This window comes from Pholcus phalangioides, unplaced genomic scaffold (genome assembly GCF_987345545.1).
Source record: "Pholcus phalangioides strain wild (caught in Gottingen) unplaced genomic scaffold, Ppha-v1.0 ptg000009l_1, whole genome shotgun sequence".
In the NCBI taxonomy this organism is placed as follows: Eukaryota; Metazoa; Arthropoda; class Arachnida; order Araneae; family Pholcidae; genus Pholcus; species Pholcus phalangioides.
The window spans coordinates 47,942,061-47,961,583 of record NW_028301602.1 but is presented as its reverse complement, the minus strand read 5'-3'; the positions used below and the strand labels follow the sequence as shown (position 1 = coordinate 47,961,583).

The 19,523-nt window shown below is 35.1% G+C and overlaps 1 protein-coding gene across 1 annotated transcript; it reads right to left on the bottom strand.

The window, feature by feature from the left end:
- Window positions 1-2,247: 2,247 nt before the first annotated feature.
- Window positions 2,248-19,362, bottom strand: RpS8 (ribosomal protein S8). Its single transcript, XM_089236433.1, has 6 exons — window positions 19,269-19,362; window positions 15,376-15,482; window positions 12,081-12,180; window positions 8,786-8,961; window positions 6,897-7,026; window positions 2,248-2,391 (listed from the first exon to the last, which is right to left on the bottom strand). Exons 1-6 carry the CDS (start codon window positions 19,270-19,272, stop codon window positions 2,282-2,284), a joined length of 627 nt encoding a protein of 208 aa, XP_089092559.1. The 5' UTR covers window positions 19,273-19,362; the 3' UTR covers window positions 2,248-2,281.
- Window positions 19,363-19,523: the final 161 nt, after the last annotated feature.

The window sequence follows — 19,523 nt, the reverse complement described above, 5'->3', positions numbered from 1 at the left end:
GAAATCTCCAAGCCTTAAATAGCGCTTTGAAGTGGCGCCACAGGCGCGCGTGATGTGCGTCTGCGCTGAAATTCTAATCATTTGCATATCTCACCTCCGCTAATGCATGTTGTAAATTTCATATTATTTGCATGCTTCCTTCAGGGTGTTGCATTTACGGTGGCCAGCAGTGTAGCTTAAAGTTTTATATTTTCTTTCTGAAGACATCAATTAAAAAACTTCAAAATGCAAAGCTGCTGACGAAAACACTTCCGTTTACCGCACGGCTATTAATGGAATACAATAACGATTATACAGGAATTTCGGCAACCAAGGTCATGCCCGATGAATGATTGGCGAAAAACGCTACGTAAACAAAGTCACGTCTTTGCCAGTGGCTTAAATGCGGTCACTAAGACTTTTACGGCTGCTCGATGGAAATGGCCACGGCTGTCCTCTATGGGTGTTTTCCCTAACGACGACGGCAGTCATTGACGGGAAGGATCCGGAGTCTCCCGCCTAAATCCGGAGGGTTTGTAGGTCTGCACTTGTATTATAGTGTTCTCCCCGACAAGGGTCACCCCAATTTGAAAAGTAAATTAAAAATACAGGGAATCTCACTTTTCCCCCTAAAGTGGGAGTGTTGCTTCGGACCTTCGTCCAGCTGTGTGCACATTTTCATCCCATACCGATCTTTGTCTTGATGATTGCTTGAAAAACAGTGGTTATATCAAGGCTATATAATGCAGTCCCTGGGAATCCTGTTTTCTCATTTTTGGCATCTACGCTTAAAATTGCGAAATAGCCTGTCATTGTGAAGCGGGCAAGAAAGTAAAATTAATCAAACAAATCACAAAGGCAGTAATCCTAACCTGGTATGTGCTTTCTACGAAGGCGAGTATCTACTAAATTCTTTCTTCTTAAAAAGTGATGTTTCTTTTCAAATCTTAAGTGTGTACATCTGCGGTATTCCCCAAACAGGTCATATAATGGAAAAGGACCTTTTTGTTGCTTCAGGCTCTTTGTACAGTTCTCTCAGTATTAGGATTTTATAGTAGGCCCAAGGTTAGTTGTAGTTTTTAGAATTTGAAACTTGAAGACCCCTTCCCCATGTGTATCTTTGTTTCCTCTATTTCTTTTCCAAGCAATGCTAGAGAAAATTTTCCAACAAATTGCTTTTTTAAAATTCCACTGCAAGTATTACTGTGTTGAAACAGTATTTTTCCTGAATTCTCGGGAATGGGCAATCTTAAAAAGTTCCCACCCGGAAACCCTAGATACATTGGGCAGAATAGGATGCACGTCAAGCCTTTATCATACAAGCACCCAAAAGATCTCTCCACCATCCACTTGTGACCTACACATGTCAGCAATGTATACCAGGGTTGGGTTTCTGACGTCAAAAACTGGTTTAAACTGGTTTAAACCGTCGAAAACTGTCAAAAACGTAAATGAATGCTTTTTGATGTTTTTGAACACAATAGGTATATAACATGATGAAAAACTTTTTTTGCATATTACGTTTTATTTTTAAACATTAGTTTATTACATTAAAACAAAATGTTATTATAATTTGCAATTTTGAATTTTTAAACATAAGTCAACAAATAAAATATAATTTTATGGTTTAAGCTACTCATTACCTGTGTTCAATTTGCTAAGCGGAATAGAGCTGCTTATTCAAAATATTTGCGATAGGGCATCAGGGTTACGTTTTTGACTTCAGAAACTAAATGAGTATTAAAAAAGTCAAAAACTTATTGTCAATGTTGTCAAATAGTTTTATTAACCTGATAGGATATGTTAAATAACAAAACGCTTACTTTTACGTACATTAAAGGGTTTTATATTTGGAATTATAATTACTTAGAAAAAATACCTATTTCAATAATTTCCTGATCTGCCCAAAATTTTATTCTGGATAAAAATTCCCGCGCAGCACCTGTTAATACACAAATTAAACTCATTTATTTTCACCTAAAAAATTTCTTAGCTCCGAGTGCATAAATTCACAGAATTTTAAAGTATTTTCAACCAAAGCAGAGCTGACAGGACTTTATACCCACAGCATTCGTTTTACATGGTCAAAAACCTGCCAACCCTGTCATATACATACTAGATAGAACCTCTCTCACAAGGCAGTGAATGTTTAGGTATGCGGCAGTCTTGCGATTTGCCACCTGTTCATGTTATTCACGAGCTCAGCATTTTATTTTGTGAACAATTACTAACAAGAAAATAGAATAAAAAAGTATGTGAAAGACAATCTACACCGAAAGTTTATTTTATTAGCTTATTATATTCATTTGCCTTTCTTGGCTTTCATTTTTCTTTGATAGAACTCTAATTCTTTTCCTTCAAGGATATAACCATCACACCTTCCACACTGACCAGGCCTCGAAGAAATGCAAGCTGTTGGATGAAAGAAAAGCATTAGTCATGATAAAAAAAAATAAAATCTCCCAACAACGGCTACTAACGGGACCGTAAAAATGTGGCCGCTCTTGAGAGGCAGTTTTATTTCTTGGGGGGGGGGGGGGGGGAAGAGATAGAGACTACAATTTGCAATCTACATACATAGCATGTGAAAAGACAATCCATTCTCTAACTGATTACAATAGTTGTATAATTGATTATATTAAAATATATGATAATAGCAGATACGGCACTATAAATTCAAATACTTTTTGTGCTGCTCCCAGCCTGCCATTAAACAACTAAAAAAAAAAGTCACAAATACCAATTCTTTAGTTGACACGGCACCTGGGATTTGTCCAGCCCCACAGTAATGTATAAAAAGAAATTGCCTGCCAACCTTACCACGTGAACTGTAATAAGCCCCACAACAGGAAAAAATTCTAACATTAAAAGTTCTTAACTTGATGTTTTTAAAATGACACAAGAAATGCCACTTGATGATCATCCTGAATTTATATTCACATAGCAACAAACACATCCACAGAATAAACCTAATACCATACCTAAAGTTTCGGCATCTAAAAGTAGAAAAGGGATAATATTATTGAATAATTTGAAAAATAATCCAGGAAGTTCAAGTGTAAATCAACAGTGACAATCAACACTTTGACATAAACCATACCATTCGACACCTCAATGCCAGGACACGCTGCAACACACATAACAGGGTTCCCAGTAAAACCTTTTTTGCCGGAGATGCCCTTCTCTCTTCTTTGGGGGGGGGGGGGGAAGGTAAGATAAGAAAGATTTGTTAGGAGCGAAACATATTTTTCCTCAAGAAAAAGTCCAGAATAATGTTTTTCCCCCCATGACTTTACGACCCATTCCCATGTTGGGAGACAGATTTTCACAAATGCAAAAAAAAATTGTGTCACACTTAACTTCATTTTAACAATGCATATAAAATTTTAGGCGCCAAAACCAATTTTCTAGTCGTCATGGCGACCTGGGATTTGTCCAGTTCTGTTATCCACCACACTGATGCTGTTGAAGTGCCGAAATGATGAAGTTGCAAAAGATAGATAATACCACTGGCCAAGTACAGCACCATCTACTTGTAAAGTTTATAAAAAAAAACCCCCCCCATTGCTTCAGCGTGCTCATCTATGCCAATTTTCAAGCCATTTGGACCAATGGTTCTGATTGCAGTGTCTTAGAACCAGACCTTCAATTATAATCACCCTTTATATAGCTGATTATTTTCCATAAATCCCTCACTACTGAACAGTAGAACCTTATAACTAAGGGGTAATACTGAAAATATTAAAGAAAAAAAATCAATATTAATAATGGTGACTTACAGTACTGTTTCTGCTTCTCATGGGAATATGAAAATCTGAGGAAATATAACTACTAGTACACTGGTCTTTGTCCTTTAGCAGCAGCTGGTGTCTTTTTGGATTATAAGACCACCTGCCCTAGCTAGTATGATGAAGTCACACTACTGTTGCTGCTTTGTGAAAAGGAAAAAGCCTGAGAGATAATACACCACCACATATGTGTGATGCAATTCTCATTCATGAATTTGCTCAAGATAGAGCATCAGAATGTAGCCCTAAGCAGACTTGCCAACTTTTGAAATCCGGAGACGAGAGGGGTACACCCCCCCCTCCTCGACACTCATAGACTCAATCAAAAAAAAAATTCATAAAATTTTTTTTAAAAATAAATTAAGAAAAAGTTACATTCTCTCCCCCCCCAAGGCACGTTCTGCATTGCCCCCGAGAAGAATATAATTCTATGCCATTCTTTCCATGCAGAATAGAGAAATGACATCTACATACTGTTCATAAAGTATGTGTTTCCTTTCGTGGATGCTATCAGTGATTGATAATCTTGGTTATATGAATTCTTAAAAGCTTTATATTTAGCTGTATATAGCTTAAAGTTTTATATTTTCTTTCTGAAGATGTTTAATCGGAAGAAACGATTTAAAAAAATTCAAATTACAAAGCTGCGGATGAAAAACGTGTTTACCGCACGGCTGTTAATGGAATACAATAACGATTATACAGGAATTTTGGCAACGAAGGTCATGCCCCTGGTAAATGCTACGAAAACAAAGTTGCGTCTTTGCCAGTTGCTTAAATGCGGTCACAAAGACCCTTTTTTACGGCTGCTCGATGAAAATGACTACGACTGTCCTCTACGGGTGTTTTCCCTAACGATGATGGTAATTATTGAGCCACGACGTGAAATCTAATTTTCTGCCAAAATCCGGAGAGCGGGAGGAAGGATGAAAAATCTGGAGTCTCCCGCCTAAATCGGGAGAGTTGGCAGGTCTGCCTAAGTTAGAAAGTGTATAGCATTTTCTAACTTAGGGCTATATTTTTCTACACACTTTTCAACATATACTGTTGAAAAAAAACTGCAAGACTAACCAGTAAGAAGTCATCGAATAAAAAAAAGAAAGATAAACTGTCACTATAACCTGAAACAATCACAAAAAAGACTATTAATAATAAATTTGATAATTTTCAAAGCATTTTATCATTTACAAAACTTTTTTTGCAAATCTTTCAATTCCTTCTACTTCTATTTATAGCATGCAGCAAATCATATGGCGAGTTTTCGGAAAATTTTTTTTTTGCGGAGAAAATTAGCATATTTTTTACTTTTTTTTCTTTTTCAAATATATGTTTTGGATTTTTTATTGCATGGTTATTCTTTTAAATTGTAGGTACAATCAATGTAGCCAATTTTAATGTGTCATAGCTGCCAACTTTTGAAAATGAAAATTCTGGAGATTTTTGCGCAAACCCTCATTTTATGCTAAAACCACTCCCTAATAAATACAATAGGGATTTTTCCAAACATAAAAGTTAAAGTGTAGGGAATAAAATCCCTACTGAAGTCAAATTAAAATAGGGATTTTACACACATGGAAGTTAAACCCTTGGGAATAAAATTCCTACGCAAAAAACAAGTGAAATTGGAGGCCAAAACTTCAATGATGTAAAAATAAATATTGTGTTCAATCAGAAACACTGCGAACAAACATTCGGCGCGAATGTCCCCAAAATCATCGGAAGATGAAGGAAAACACAGTCAATTTTTGAAGAACACTGACTTTTTGTGACACTTGCTTGATGGTTTTTTTTTCATTTCACGAGTGATGATGGCAGTCTTTCCATGACCGATGTTTATGCTCGTAACACAACTTGTACAAAAACGAAAAGTCGGCCCTATTCTGGAACGTTTGATGAAAGGAAATTCATCGGAATAGGTATCTTTAAAATTGATTAAATATGTTTTTACTTATCAGTATTCATGCTTTGTTATATCGCACGTACATAACTTCACCAAAAGAAATTTTGACCATATGCGTGTCACTAGAATCTTCAATTATTATCCAGGACTATTGGTTGCTAAGCCATTTCCCTGCACGATAAGACAAACAACTTTCTTGTTACCATCAGAGGGTTTGTAAAACTTCCTTAAAAAGGGAATTTCCCCATTTACGACGTGTGACGTCATTTCGAAAGGGAAAAAAAAGAGGCTTCATGCCCCACAAGAAATTCCTTAGGGATTGTTTTCATAAGCGGGGATTTTTTTAAATGAAGTAGGGAATTTTTAGGGACAATTAGGGATTTTTGTGATTTTCGTAAAAATTCGGGAGATTTAAGAACTTTTCGGGAGGTCGAGCGATGAAGCTAAAATTCGGGAGACTTGGCAGCTATGATGTGTATTTTTCCACTTTCAATATCATATTTCGGTTTTTTAGTGCATATTTCAACATTTTTAAGGCATATTTACATATTTTTAGGGCATATTTACATATTTTTAGTGCATACAATCCGGGCTCTATTAATGACCCACCAACACACTAGACCTGCCAACCTCTGAAGGAAAAAATCCTACTATATTATCAGAAAAGGCAATTTCTACATGAGAAAAGAAGGTAGGGTTTAATTAAAAAAAAAAAAAAAAACACGTTCACAGGAAGAGAACCACTCCACAAGAAAAATTGTGTGCTTTTGTGTCTATCTTTTGACATTTTCACTCTACTGTAATGTTTTGACGAAATATGATTTCTCTCATTCCTTCGATTATGCGAAAACATAAAAATTCATTAGATGGATGCTAAAGGGTTGAAAATCAACCGATATTCATAACTCAAAATTAGACATTCTAGTCACCTGAATGATCAACATTAATAGAACTTCATCAAGTGCATTGTGCACGTATTTAGTCATTTCCAAAAATCCTGAAAATTCCTGACCCTGAATAACTCGACAATAAAAAGTAATTATATTAATTTCAGAGAAAAACTTGTATCGTTTTACTTGCTTAATCAATTTATGAAAAGTATCAGAATATAAATCAAGGTCCTACTACGTTCTAAAATATAATTTTTCCCTTTCGTGATTTGTTACTTAATTAAGTAGTACATTGAAAAAGTGTGATTGAAATGATTTTAGGGAGAAAATTTTACTTGCCCAAAACTCTTCCAGTCATGAATTGATCTTCAAGCAGGGAGTCCACCTTTGCACATTTCTGCCTCTCCTTGTACTTCTTTTCTGTCTTTTTGCTTCTTTTCTTACTCAACACTGCTTCTTCTTGCTCTGTCTAGAAAATGGGAATCCCCAATAATGTTACTTTATTGATAAATTTTTTTTTTGGCACAGTCTACACGTAAAATAATATACATAGCGATTATGTAAATTCCATGTAAAATCTTTCAAGGGATGTAGAAAACATCAAATACAATCACATTCATATAGGAAAGCATGGTAAGAAAAGTCACCCAGAAATGACACATTTCATAAAACTATAAAATTGATGCAGTGTGATTCTTTTCCTCATCAGAGAGTTTCCAATGGCTAGAATAACACTTTATTACATAGCTGCCAACTTTAGAAAATGAAAATTAGGGAGATTTTCACGCGGACCCATATTTTATACTAAATCCACTCCCTAATAAACGCAAAGGGGATTTTTCCAAATAAATAGGGATTTTACACACATGAAAGTACAAATTCATAATTCTGGGAAACATCACAAAAATGAAGTAATTGAACACATAACTACAACTTAAGAAACAAATATGTTATCCCGTGTTCTGTCTGAGATGAAACCACAAAAACGCCCATTTAAAAACAGATCTGGCTATGTCACGGTAATGATGTCATAGCTGCCAACTTTTTAAAATAAAAATTAGGGAGATTTTCGTGGGGAACTCTATTTTATACTAAAACCTAGCTTTTTTATTTATACTAATAAATGATTTTTCCAAATAAAATAGGGATTTTTCCAAACATGGAAGTTAAACCTTTAGGAATAAAATCCCTACACAAAAAACAAGTGTAATTGGAGGCAAAAACTTCAATGGTGATGTAAAAAAAATATTGTGTTCAATCAGAAACGATGTGAACAAACATTCTGCACGAATGACTCCAAAATCATCGGAAGATGCAAAAAAAGTGTTAATTTTTGAAGAACATGGACTTTTTGTGACACTTGCTTGATGGTTTTTTTTTACATTTCACATGAGTGATGATAGCAGTCTTTCCATGACCGATGTTTATGTCCAGAACACAACTTGTACAAAAACGAAAAGTCTGCCCCTTTCTGGAATGTTTGATGAAAGGAAATTCATTGGGGAATAAGTATCTTTCAAATTGGTTAAATATGTTTTTGCTTATCAGTATTCATGTTTTGTTTTAGCATGTAACTTCAACAAAAGAGGAAGTTTCGACCACATGCACGTCACTATAATCTTTAATTATTCAAAACTATTGGCTGCTAAGCTATTTCCCTGCACGGTAAGACAAACAACTTTCTTGTTACCATCAGAGGGTTTGAAAAACTTCCTTAAAATAGGAATTTCCCACTATTCCCCCATTTACATCATTTTGAACGGGGGGAAAAATACAGAGGCAAAAGACTTTTTGCAAGAATTTCCTTAGGGGTTGTTTTCAGAAACTAGAAATTTTTAGGAACAATTAGGGGTTTTTGTGATTTTTGTAAAAATTTGTGAGATTCAAGAACTTTTCGGGAGTGCGAGAAATGAAGCTAAAATTCGGGAGACTCCCAGAAAATTTGGAAGACTTGGCAGCTGATATTAAACTAAAATACCTGTCTGGAACTGGGTCTCAATGATTATTGATTCGAAGCCTTTTGTGCTAGTCTTATTACTATGGCTCCGATTATATAGGCAGGGAAATTACAGTACAGCAGCTTGTTCAACATTTGTTCTTGGTCTCTTACTAAAACATATTTTTAAATATTGTCTGACAATTATTAGAAACTAACCTATTTTTTTGTCATAAAACAAGATCCATGGGTCATTAGCCCTTTTGTTAAAAGAGAAAAAACTGTTTCTTACCAGCTTGGCTCCCTTCTTTCTTCCGAGAGAAAGCGCATAATGAGCTTCATACCACTGACGGAAAGGAGTAGCATCAATCAGAACAATGCCATTTTTCACAAGGGTCTTCGTCCTCACAAGTTCATTGTTACTTGCATTGTATACAGTATCAATAATACGAGTCCTTCTCGCACATTCTACAAAAATGTATAAAGAAAAAAAGCTTACAACTATTTAATTTCTCTTCATTTGTTTTAAAATAAAATTTATTATCTAGCAAGATCAAGTTTTTTTCCCAAATCAAGTCAAATTTGTTATATAACAGTATAAAAAAAAAGAAAGATTTACCAAGGAGTCAATCAAAAAATGACCCCTTTTGGTAAATTCTAGTAAAAATTAATATGGAAAACAGAATAGTGTCAACTAAAAAAAAAATCAAAATTATTCAACTAAAAATAAAAATTCATGGCAACAGAGTGCAATTTAAAAACAGTTCTACACGCTGCAACTAAAAATATAAATTTATTGGATGTTGGAATAAAAGCAAAAACGACTAGATGCAGCATGTAATTAAATTAAACTTACGTTATTTAAGGATTATATGAGCAAGAGAAAAACATTAAAACAAATTTTCTATACCATCAAGTGAGAACATGTATTGCTTCACACATTTTTTAAAGGATGATATATTGCTATTGTGAGTGATTTCTGGTGGTAATGTATTGTAGAATTTTGGGATAAGGTAAGTAAAATGTTTCTTCAACAGTGTTTTATGAGGCAACGAAAGTGAATATATATTATTTAGTCTATTTGAAGATCGAGATGTATTTAAAGGCAAGGAGAATTGACCTTTGACTAGAAGAATAGATTTATAGAAATATAATTGACGTAATATAAGTATTCCAAGATGTTGATGAAGTTGTATTGATGTAGTAAAATTATTTGTGATGATTCTAATTATTCTCTTATGGAGGTTGATTATGGGGTAAAGGGTTGAAAGGTAGTCAGAACCCCAGACAGTTAGACCATATAGTAAGAGTGAGTGAAACAAGTAGTAATAGTTAGTAAAAACAACTGATTCAAGTAGGGTTTGAGATAGTAAAATTTATAAATTGCTAGCGTAATCTTTTTTGCAAGTATTCGACACGACTCTTCCATTTAAGATTGTGATCAATGTATACGCCAAGGTATTTAATTGTAGTAACTTGTTCGAGACACGAGCAATTACAATCAGAATTAATAGTACAATTGTGATTATGCAAAATTAAATTAGGGTGAAAGTGAATGTTAGATTGGGAAGAGAAATTTATAAAAAACTTAGTTTTTGATGTATTTATCTGAAGGTTGTTAGCAACAAACCACTTTTGGATTCTAATTAAATCAGTATTGATTAGGTTATTTAGAGATTGGAAATCATCAGATGAGTTAAGTAATACTGTATCATCTGCGAAAGTTATATTGCCATTTTAAGTTACATAAATCATTTATGAATATTAAAAATAATAATGGTCCCAAGACAGATCCCTGAGGAACGCCTTTCACTATTTTCAATGGGGTGCTAAGGCTATTGTGGATTTTGACTGATTGTGTTCTCTGGGTTAAATAAGAAGCAATTATATTCAAAGCATTATCTCCGATTCCGATATATGACAACTTATTGAGTACTATACGATTTACGCTATCAAATGCTTTTCTTATATCAACAAATATTGCAATGGTTTTTTTAGATTTATCAATATTTTCAACGATAAATTTAGTAAATGTTAGTAGAGCAGTTTGTGTTTTTATTAGGAAGGAATCCAAACTGATTGTTAGAAAAGAAACAAATGTGACAAGAAAGAAAAGATTCTATTTTTGATAATTGTTTCAAATATTTTTCAGATAGAGGGTAAAACTGAGATTGGTATGAAGTTGTTAAAATCATTGGGTTCTCCACATTTGTAAATGGGTGTAACGATAGCTGATTTTAAAGACCTCAGGAATTTACCACTAGTCATACATACATTTATTAAATCTGAGAAAGTATGCAAAATATTGTATGGTAGAATTTTCAAGACCTTGGTATTGATTGTTTCTGCTAAGGATCCAGAAGTGGACAATTTTTTAATAATTGTTGAAATTTCATCAGCAGTTGTTTGGAAAAGGTATATTGAGTGACAATTCAATTTCATGTACTGCTTAAAATCATCATTCATGTTGGTATTGAGTGGAGAAATATTAACAAAATGGGAATTAAAGTTTTGGGCCAGAGAAATAGGATCAGAATCGGAAGAAAACAGTTTGTTATGACCATCAATTAATCTCCAGCGTTTTGTGGGAGTGTTACATTTTGAAAATTGGTAGGAAAAATATTCAAGTTTAGCAGAGTTTATTTTGGATTCCACCTTTTCCTCGTTTTACAACATTTTTATAGGCTATATTTAATGGGATATCGAATGGAAATTTTCGTGTTTTATAATACAGTTTTTGCTAATTTTTGTCAGGTGTTGTAATTCATGAGTGATCTATTGTTTTTACAATTAATATATCTAGTGTGACTGTGTACTATTGTTTCAAGTTTAAGTAAAAATTCAAAATTATTAGAAGGGTCAATATTATTGAATGAAAAATTGTAATTTTGAAGAAAAATATGAAGTTTCCGATAATCAAGTTCTTTAAACTGAGGATTAGTTTGTTTTGATCTGATAGTTGAATTGGGAATACTGAACCAGAGCTTACAAATTATTGCATAATGATCTGCCAAATCAGAGGAAAAAATAGAATATATATCAGTTATCTCGGATGAATTTCGTATGAATATGTGATCAAGACATGTATTCGATCGAGGTCTAGTTATGCCTTTTATAAATGGCTGGAATCCTTTACTACACAATAAGTTTAAGTATTCAGTAGTAATATTAGAGTTAGAGTCAAGAAGGTCAATATTGATATCCCCAATAATTAAAACATTTTTACATTTGATTCGATCAATAGTTTTCAATTCATTAATGAAATGAATGAGATCGGTAAACAGATAATATAGTAAACTTTAAAGATTGGTGAAACAATACAACAATCTCAGCTGTTTGCATGGTGATTGATGTTAAATGTTTTAAGCTTAGGAAATCGTTATCATATACCAGTATACCACCTGAATTATATTGTCTACAAGTGAAATATTCCGAATCCGGGAATTTTGAAAAAGTCTTTTCATTGTGAAAAATTCAGACTTCGGAGAGGACTAAAATATGTATGGTTTCCATGTAGGTTCCATTTGTAACCACATTTACCTTACCAGAGACAGAATTGCATCAAAGTCAAATACACATGTACTCACGTTCAGAGGCCCAAGAAAAGTTCCCTTGGTCTAATCTTAGAGCTCTGTATTTCTTATTACCACCACGTGTTCTTACGGTATGAATACGCCTTGGTCCAATCTAAAAACCAGAAACATGTATTACAATTTATTCAGACACGAATATGTTGTACATCAAATGATGCTCAATTTCAGATACCTGAAATTGCACAGCAATAATCTGGGGTTTTCTAAAATCAACATCAATGGAAACTTCAGGGATTGAGGGGGATTGCCCCTCCACGAGCTAAATATGAGAAAAATTGGTCTCTTATTTTACAGGATCCTAAAAGCTATACAACAAGTCCCCTTCCCTTGCCCAGATATATCTGCACATTCGTTGCATAAGGAACTATCTGAGAATTTGTTTTAATTATAACTCCGGTGCAGAGTTTAATTAAGCTAGATAAAAAATTCTGTTCGCAAAAAAGTGAAAATGGGAGAGAAAAGCTTTAGCAAAATGCTATAATGATAATGAAATGATCGATGGTTGGATGTCTACTTGTTCCGTACCTCCTATACGCATTTTTTGCGCAAGTGGCCACAACTTCTTTCGCATTTTGCGAAAAATTTGATCGTAGCTTAAACCCTGCTCAGGTGCTAGAAACCACCCAGGTTCACCTGACAGTTTTCTATTACCCCATCAGTCACTGAAGATTCCCCAACTTCAAGACGCTTATATGAGCCGATCTCCTCATTAAAAAGTCTCGTCGGAGAGCAACAGGCCTACAAACGATAAACAGGGGTGGGAAGTGACCATTTCGGAGCAGCAAAATTCAGGATTTGGAGCAGCAAAATATAGGATTCGGAGCAGATATTTATAAATTCCAACAGTGAAATTAACAAGAATATTTTCGTTAACCCTCAACCCTTTTCAAAATAAAACTGCACTGTCTTTTGTTATCAAACATCTTTTCGTCAGCTTGATTTTTGTGTTTTAGGTTTTTGACACCTTGTTTGAAAGAGCGGCTGTCATAAAATTTTTTGCACCCGTCTATTTAAGATGATTTTTGCTTACTGAGGGCACTATTTGCTGCCTTGAACAGCAGCACTTCAAATGAGCTAAAAACATTTTATAAGTTTTTAATTTTTTTATACTTGGAAAGAAATTGTTGCAAAATGGGAGAGAATTTCGGAAGAATCAATTCGATGTTTGGCGATCTGACACTCGCTATTTGATGATTTAACGCTCGTTATTCTGCAACATTAGCGATTTAACACTCGTTATTCTGCAAAGTTTCTAAACTAACATTCGTAATTCGGAGGACATGCGCTTTTTACTCCCGGAATGAAATTTTTTTTCACGAAACATCGGGATTTAACACAATGACAATCGACTACAGTAATTTCTGCTGCTTCCAGTGACTTTTTTTTTTAAACGGAAACACTGGAATTTGCACTTTAAAGCTGAAAGGCATTGCAAGCCATCTTCAGTTCCATGATCACGGACAATATCGGGGTTTCGCGATGGAAAGCCCGATCAGGGGCCGATAGTTTAAATATAGTGGAATAAAACACGCTCTTCTCTCTTGTAAAGAAACGTTTCGTGGCTAACAGGAACAATTTTTTTGCCGTCTTTTCCGAAATTCCAGGCATACTGAAGCAAAATTTGCTATTTGGCGCAGAAAAATGTGAAAATACGCTGTTGGAGTAGGATGGCGCAAGATATTAGTTTTGGCGCAGTGCAGCGCAAAGTTCACACCCCTGGATAAAGCTTCAATTATTACACTTCACTCATGGTTAGAAAAGTTGTTTGCAGATGGCAGCACTACACATAAGAGGCAGCAGTATTACACAGAAACAAACTTTACGTTAGGTTCACAACACAGACACGCATATTCCAACATGCACCAATTCGTTAGAAGTTCAGCAGAGGAACATGGACTGGGTGCATGTCTGGTTTGGTGATAGTCATTGAAGATGTATTCTGCAAAACTAGCATAGTATTTGGCATTGGCAAGTTATATCTTGCCCTTAGGTTCTTGAGCTACGTTTCTCTCATAATCTGTATTATAGAGATGCCGCTGTACTTTAATTTACCTGGGTCCCAGGTTATTCGAAAAATCTGGGTTCTTTTTTAGTGAAAAAAGTGGGTCCCTCTCAAAAAATTCATCTTGAAAAAAATTAGCCCCCCCCCCCTAATTCACTGGTATCTCTATGAATTTTCTTCCAGCATGACCCAGTTCTTTGATCACCTGCTTATATTTCTTCGTTGAGACTGAACAGTGGGCCCTGTTCTGGGTAAGAGAAGGAGGCCCCAAAGCAGAATGTTTAGCACTGTTCTGCGACGAGCCCTCAGCTGACTCGAGCTGTTCTGGGGTAAAAATCCCCATACATGTAATAGTGGTTTTTTTCCCACTTTTTCTTAAAATCCTTCCAAATTGTTCTGTGACGCATGTCTTCTAATAACATGTTCTATCCAAAGGTTGATTTACTTTCATTGCCTACTAGTAGAAACTTGCAAAGAAGCTCATTAGCACTTAGAATTTGATGCATGGAATTCAGCAATGTAATAAATAATGTAATAAATCTAAAACAAATATACAGTTGATCCCACTTATAACATTCCTCCCATTTCAAATGTTTATTCACTTAGTACCACTTATTTTCATGGTCCTAACAATAAGTAATTCTCATTGAGATTTCCAATTGTTTTCCTATTTATAACATTTTTTATGACTGTTTTTGAATGAAAGTTGACAACAATGAAACAAAGTATGCAAAAACATTGAGGAATTTATTGGACGATGAATCAACTTAGATCATTGGGGGGCAAAAGTAGAGTGGGAGTAACAAAAAAATATGCAGTCATAGAAATCCTAACCCTACTTATTACGAGTATGTACAGCCTCTAATTTACATAATTATTCTAGCAACTGAAATAATCTTGATGCAGCTAAAAAAAAAACTCACGTGTCATGTTGCCACTGTTACTAAAAAATAGATATTGGCACCTAAAATTTTCCATGTGGCATTACTAAATTAGAGCCTGAAAACAACAGGTGGTGTGAAATTTCTGTCGGCCTGCCCATGATCATAAATAGGATCAAATCCCACTAAATTTAAAAGGGGAAAAATGGATAATGGTTATTGAAAATAAATATGCCTGACAAGAAATTTGGCTGGCACACAATTTGTCAAGCCCAAAGCTAATATTTGAATAGGCCATCAAACGAATCCTGTACTAAAACTTTGATCACTCATATGCTGCTGATTTAAACAATTTTTTAGACATTCTTGATTAACCACACAATTCAAATAATAAAACTGAATTTACCTTAGTGTTTGCTGCTGGCCGGCCCAACTCAAACTTCCTCTTCTTTCTGATTGGTTTCCTCTTGCCGCCAGTCTTCCTCCTTTTATGCCAATGATCTCGTGATATACCTTGAATGATTAATTTGCATTAACTTTATTATATATCTAGAAACAGTATAAGTATGAATATAGAGCTTGACGTGTAAAAAAAATATTAGGCATCAGACGAATTTCTAAGCCAAGCATTTAACACAAGTCGGACACTGCTCAAAATATGTCGCAACATAATCATGTAGTGAATGTAATACGAGACCCTGCCCACTGGCACCAGTGCCCACTTAACTGAAAAATAGACGATCCTATTCCACTTCACTGCTAAACCACTTCCAACCAAAGCTGTGTGAAACCTTGGAAGTTTGCATCAGAGATAGGATGAATATTCTGCCTATTCGACCCTTTTGCCGAATATTCGGTTAGGGTGAATAATGCTTAAGTATTCTGCAGAATATCTGTGTAAATCTAAGCACAACAAATTTTAAAAACTCTTAATTGGAATTTTTTGCATAAATTAAAAATTTACTGATTATATTTCTTTGTCTTGCGTGTATATCTTTCTGTGAAAGAGGTTATGTCACGGTGAATTTCCATGATAAATAAAACATGAAAATAATACCCTACTGCAATAATGTGGAAGTGAGCATGAATTATACAAGTTCACAAACTGAAGGATGTACCTACAGAAGATATGTATTCAGCTACTGAAAGGGGCAAAGCACATCTAGAGTGGACAAATAAGTTAAATTTTATGATGCATTAATACTTGGGTAAATAATGGCTGAATTGTTTTTACTCAGATGTAAAATTGTAAAGAGATGTTGAAAAAAAAGATTCTCTATACGTAAAGTGGCCCTTCGGCTAATGAATGTCTCAATTTACAACTTTGACTAACAAAGACGTTTCCATGTTTTTTCTGTCTCGGCTAACGAACACTGATTCAGCTAAGAAAAATTTTCGATGATATGAATGCACACACTAACGTAAGATAGCCGAGATGTGAGCTGAGAATTTGAATTTTCCACCAATACTCATCAGAATTATTGTCACTAGAGCCTGATTATATCTCATTTCCCCCTCAAAATCTTTTTTCCAGATGGACCTACACTTCTCCTTCTGAAATTCTTTGAAGTATTTCCTGTAAAGGTTCAGATAATAGAAAATGCATTGAAATAACGGAGCCTATACTTTCAGAGCACGCGATCTTTCGGTGCAAGACAATAGCATCAAGATGAAGTCTGGACATTGATACATGCAGATTGAAAAGATGCACTCCTACAGACATAAAAAAGAGCCAACTAAATCAAATTTACAGTAGACTAAAGCTGGGGAACAGCTTTGGTATAAGGGACACGCCAAATTGGAGATTTTTTTTCTGGCGATAAGTTGCCATCGTTGGCACGCTCTGGTTCATTGTTCTGCTGGGTTGTCGTGTTCCAAAATGTTCGAAGAATTCTGCCAGTCAGTGGTGCTGGTTGTTTTTTGCCGTGTTCGTAGCATGTCTTACTGCCATTTTCAAACTGGGTCCCCCCCCCCACTACATGGCAGCACATTTTTCGGAATGCGTGGGAAAAATTTTAGTCAAAAGGGGAATTTTGCTGGAAGAGATTACCATCACTGGCCCGTATTCAAAGATAGTGTCTATACGGCGTAAATTCGTCTTGTTCCTACAATATTGGGAATGCACATTCTTTTTAATAGCAAAGGATTGTAATGCCTGTTCAAATTGTAAAACTTTCCCGATATCGTGGGGAAAAAAATACCCCAATCTAAAAACTCGACCTTGAATATCCAGTTTTGTCATCTCTAGCTGCTATGTGGTAGTCACCATCTTGTATGGCAAATTACACTTTTCTTATTAAAAGAGGCAACTTTTCCACACTATATCAATTTGAAAATAAAAACTTCATTTTTTTTCAACCCACCCTAATGTACATACATGTTTAAATTACATATTTTGAGGTTGTAGAAAAAGGAAATTCAATTTTCCTCCCATTTAAACCAAAAATCCCACTTGGGCTGTAAGTGAACAATTATTCCCATATTTTATTGTTCCCAATTTTATTAATCAAATACATAGTTTAACATGCACTAAACAAATATATTTAAACAATGTAAGATGCACACACAAAAAAAGGAAGGAACACACGTTTAAATTAGATATTCTGTAGTCGTAGAAAAAAAGAAATTCAATTTTCCCATTTGGCCCAAAAAACAGGTTTTTTACAACCCTGCTTTAATTACTGATTAACAAGACAAGGGCAGAAACTCCTTTTTTAGTTTTGAGCCAAGAAGTGAAATATTTCATGATGCGCGAGAATCTTCCACAGCGACTTCTGGGGCAAACTGTACAAGATTTATAGCGGAAGAATGCCAAAATGTGTGCTTGCCCAAAGTGACCGAGCATCTAGTTGTGCCCTTGGATACATCAGAGATAGAGGTGACACCCAAAGCATTGAGAAAGATTTCATGTACGTGATGTTTTTCTAAAAGGTTTATACACCAGGTGAACTGAAAAGGTTCATTTCACATCAGCAGAACAATGTGACTTCATGATACACTTTTGTATTCACCTAGCAATGCACATCAGCCGTTGTTTGCATACCATATTGAAGTGTTCGATTCTCTGTGAAAACAAAAAGATACGACACTTACTTCTCCAGAACCTGGCAGCTAATCATGTCAAATGTAAAAGCCATTTTCCTAGGAGCAGATTTGTACTTTGCACAATATAAAACCCAGTGTGCAACATGCGTTCACTCACCAATGAGAAAAGCAACGACAGTTTTCCGTCACATTGAGAGACTGCACACACCAACCCTTAATATGTCGGGCATGATTTGCCAAATGTTTCTGGAATAGTCATATGGGTGTGTGCAGCATGTTTTGCCTATCTTCTTCGCATTTCTGTTGCGCTGGGTGATTAAATTGTGCAAAATGCATGAACATGCAGACTGCAGAACTTTTGCATTACACATAATAGCCTTGTGTTCTCGAAACCTGTCGCTAGGAAAATACTACAAGAGTGCTGGAATGAGACGCCTCACACATTGTAGGAAAACAGTCATACTGCTCTTGCTATGTGAATGGCCCGTTACACTGGATTCAGTGTTTACTACACAAAAACATGCCCCAAGGGAAACTGCATTAGATTGGGTTTTTGTCAACTAGAATTTCATCTCGAAGAGCACTTTTACATAGGGCAAAATGTCTAATACAATTAAATAACATCAAACCTAATTTCAGAAACACTGTGCACGAATATAGCCCCAACTGCATGTGAAACTTCCCCATTGAAGGAACTTAGAAATACTTTCAACATGCATGACATGGTTACAATTACTAAATCACACCAAATAATACGGTCATGTTTCAGTGTCGCACCAATGTTGTTCAAAACAAAACGAGAAGCTCGAAGTTGCGTTTTTTAATGAGATTTTTCTACTTCCCTTCCCTTAAGAAATAGGGGGAATATATATTTATTCCACCAGATATGAACATAGTATATACCACTGCATAGGTTTAGCACGTGAAGCCACGGAAACTAAATGAAATCATCGGCATGCATCATTTCCACGCATCGGAGTATTCAGAACACTCAACGGCTGATAAAATCATCGAAATCATACATTGATAAGAACAAAAAAAAATTGGTGCAGGATAACCTTTATAAATATACCATAATGAGAGATAGGGAGGGGGGGGGGGCTGGAGAAAGGGTCGCTACAAAAATATAAGACAATGTTGGCGATGAAATAAAATGCTGGATATTTCCTACAACAAATAAGGAGCCATGACGAGTAATTTTGATTTAATAGGATACGAATTTAACGGCGATCAAAAGAGATTCAATAAACTTACCCATTTATAAATCAAAGACAACCTCGCGGTGAGAAAACGCAAGACACAACGCGTTCTTCGAGACTTGGCGCTGGCCGTTGCCAACTTTCAATGTAAATTTAACATTGCAGAAAAATGTCAAACCAAACAACCATTTTTGTCAGAGACATTGCGTGACCATATAGTAATCCATTGTTTGCGGGACAATCGCTTCTTCGAGAGAAATACGGGAAATTGGGGTTCCAAATATGGAAAAATACAAAGTTTCCAAATATT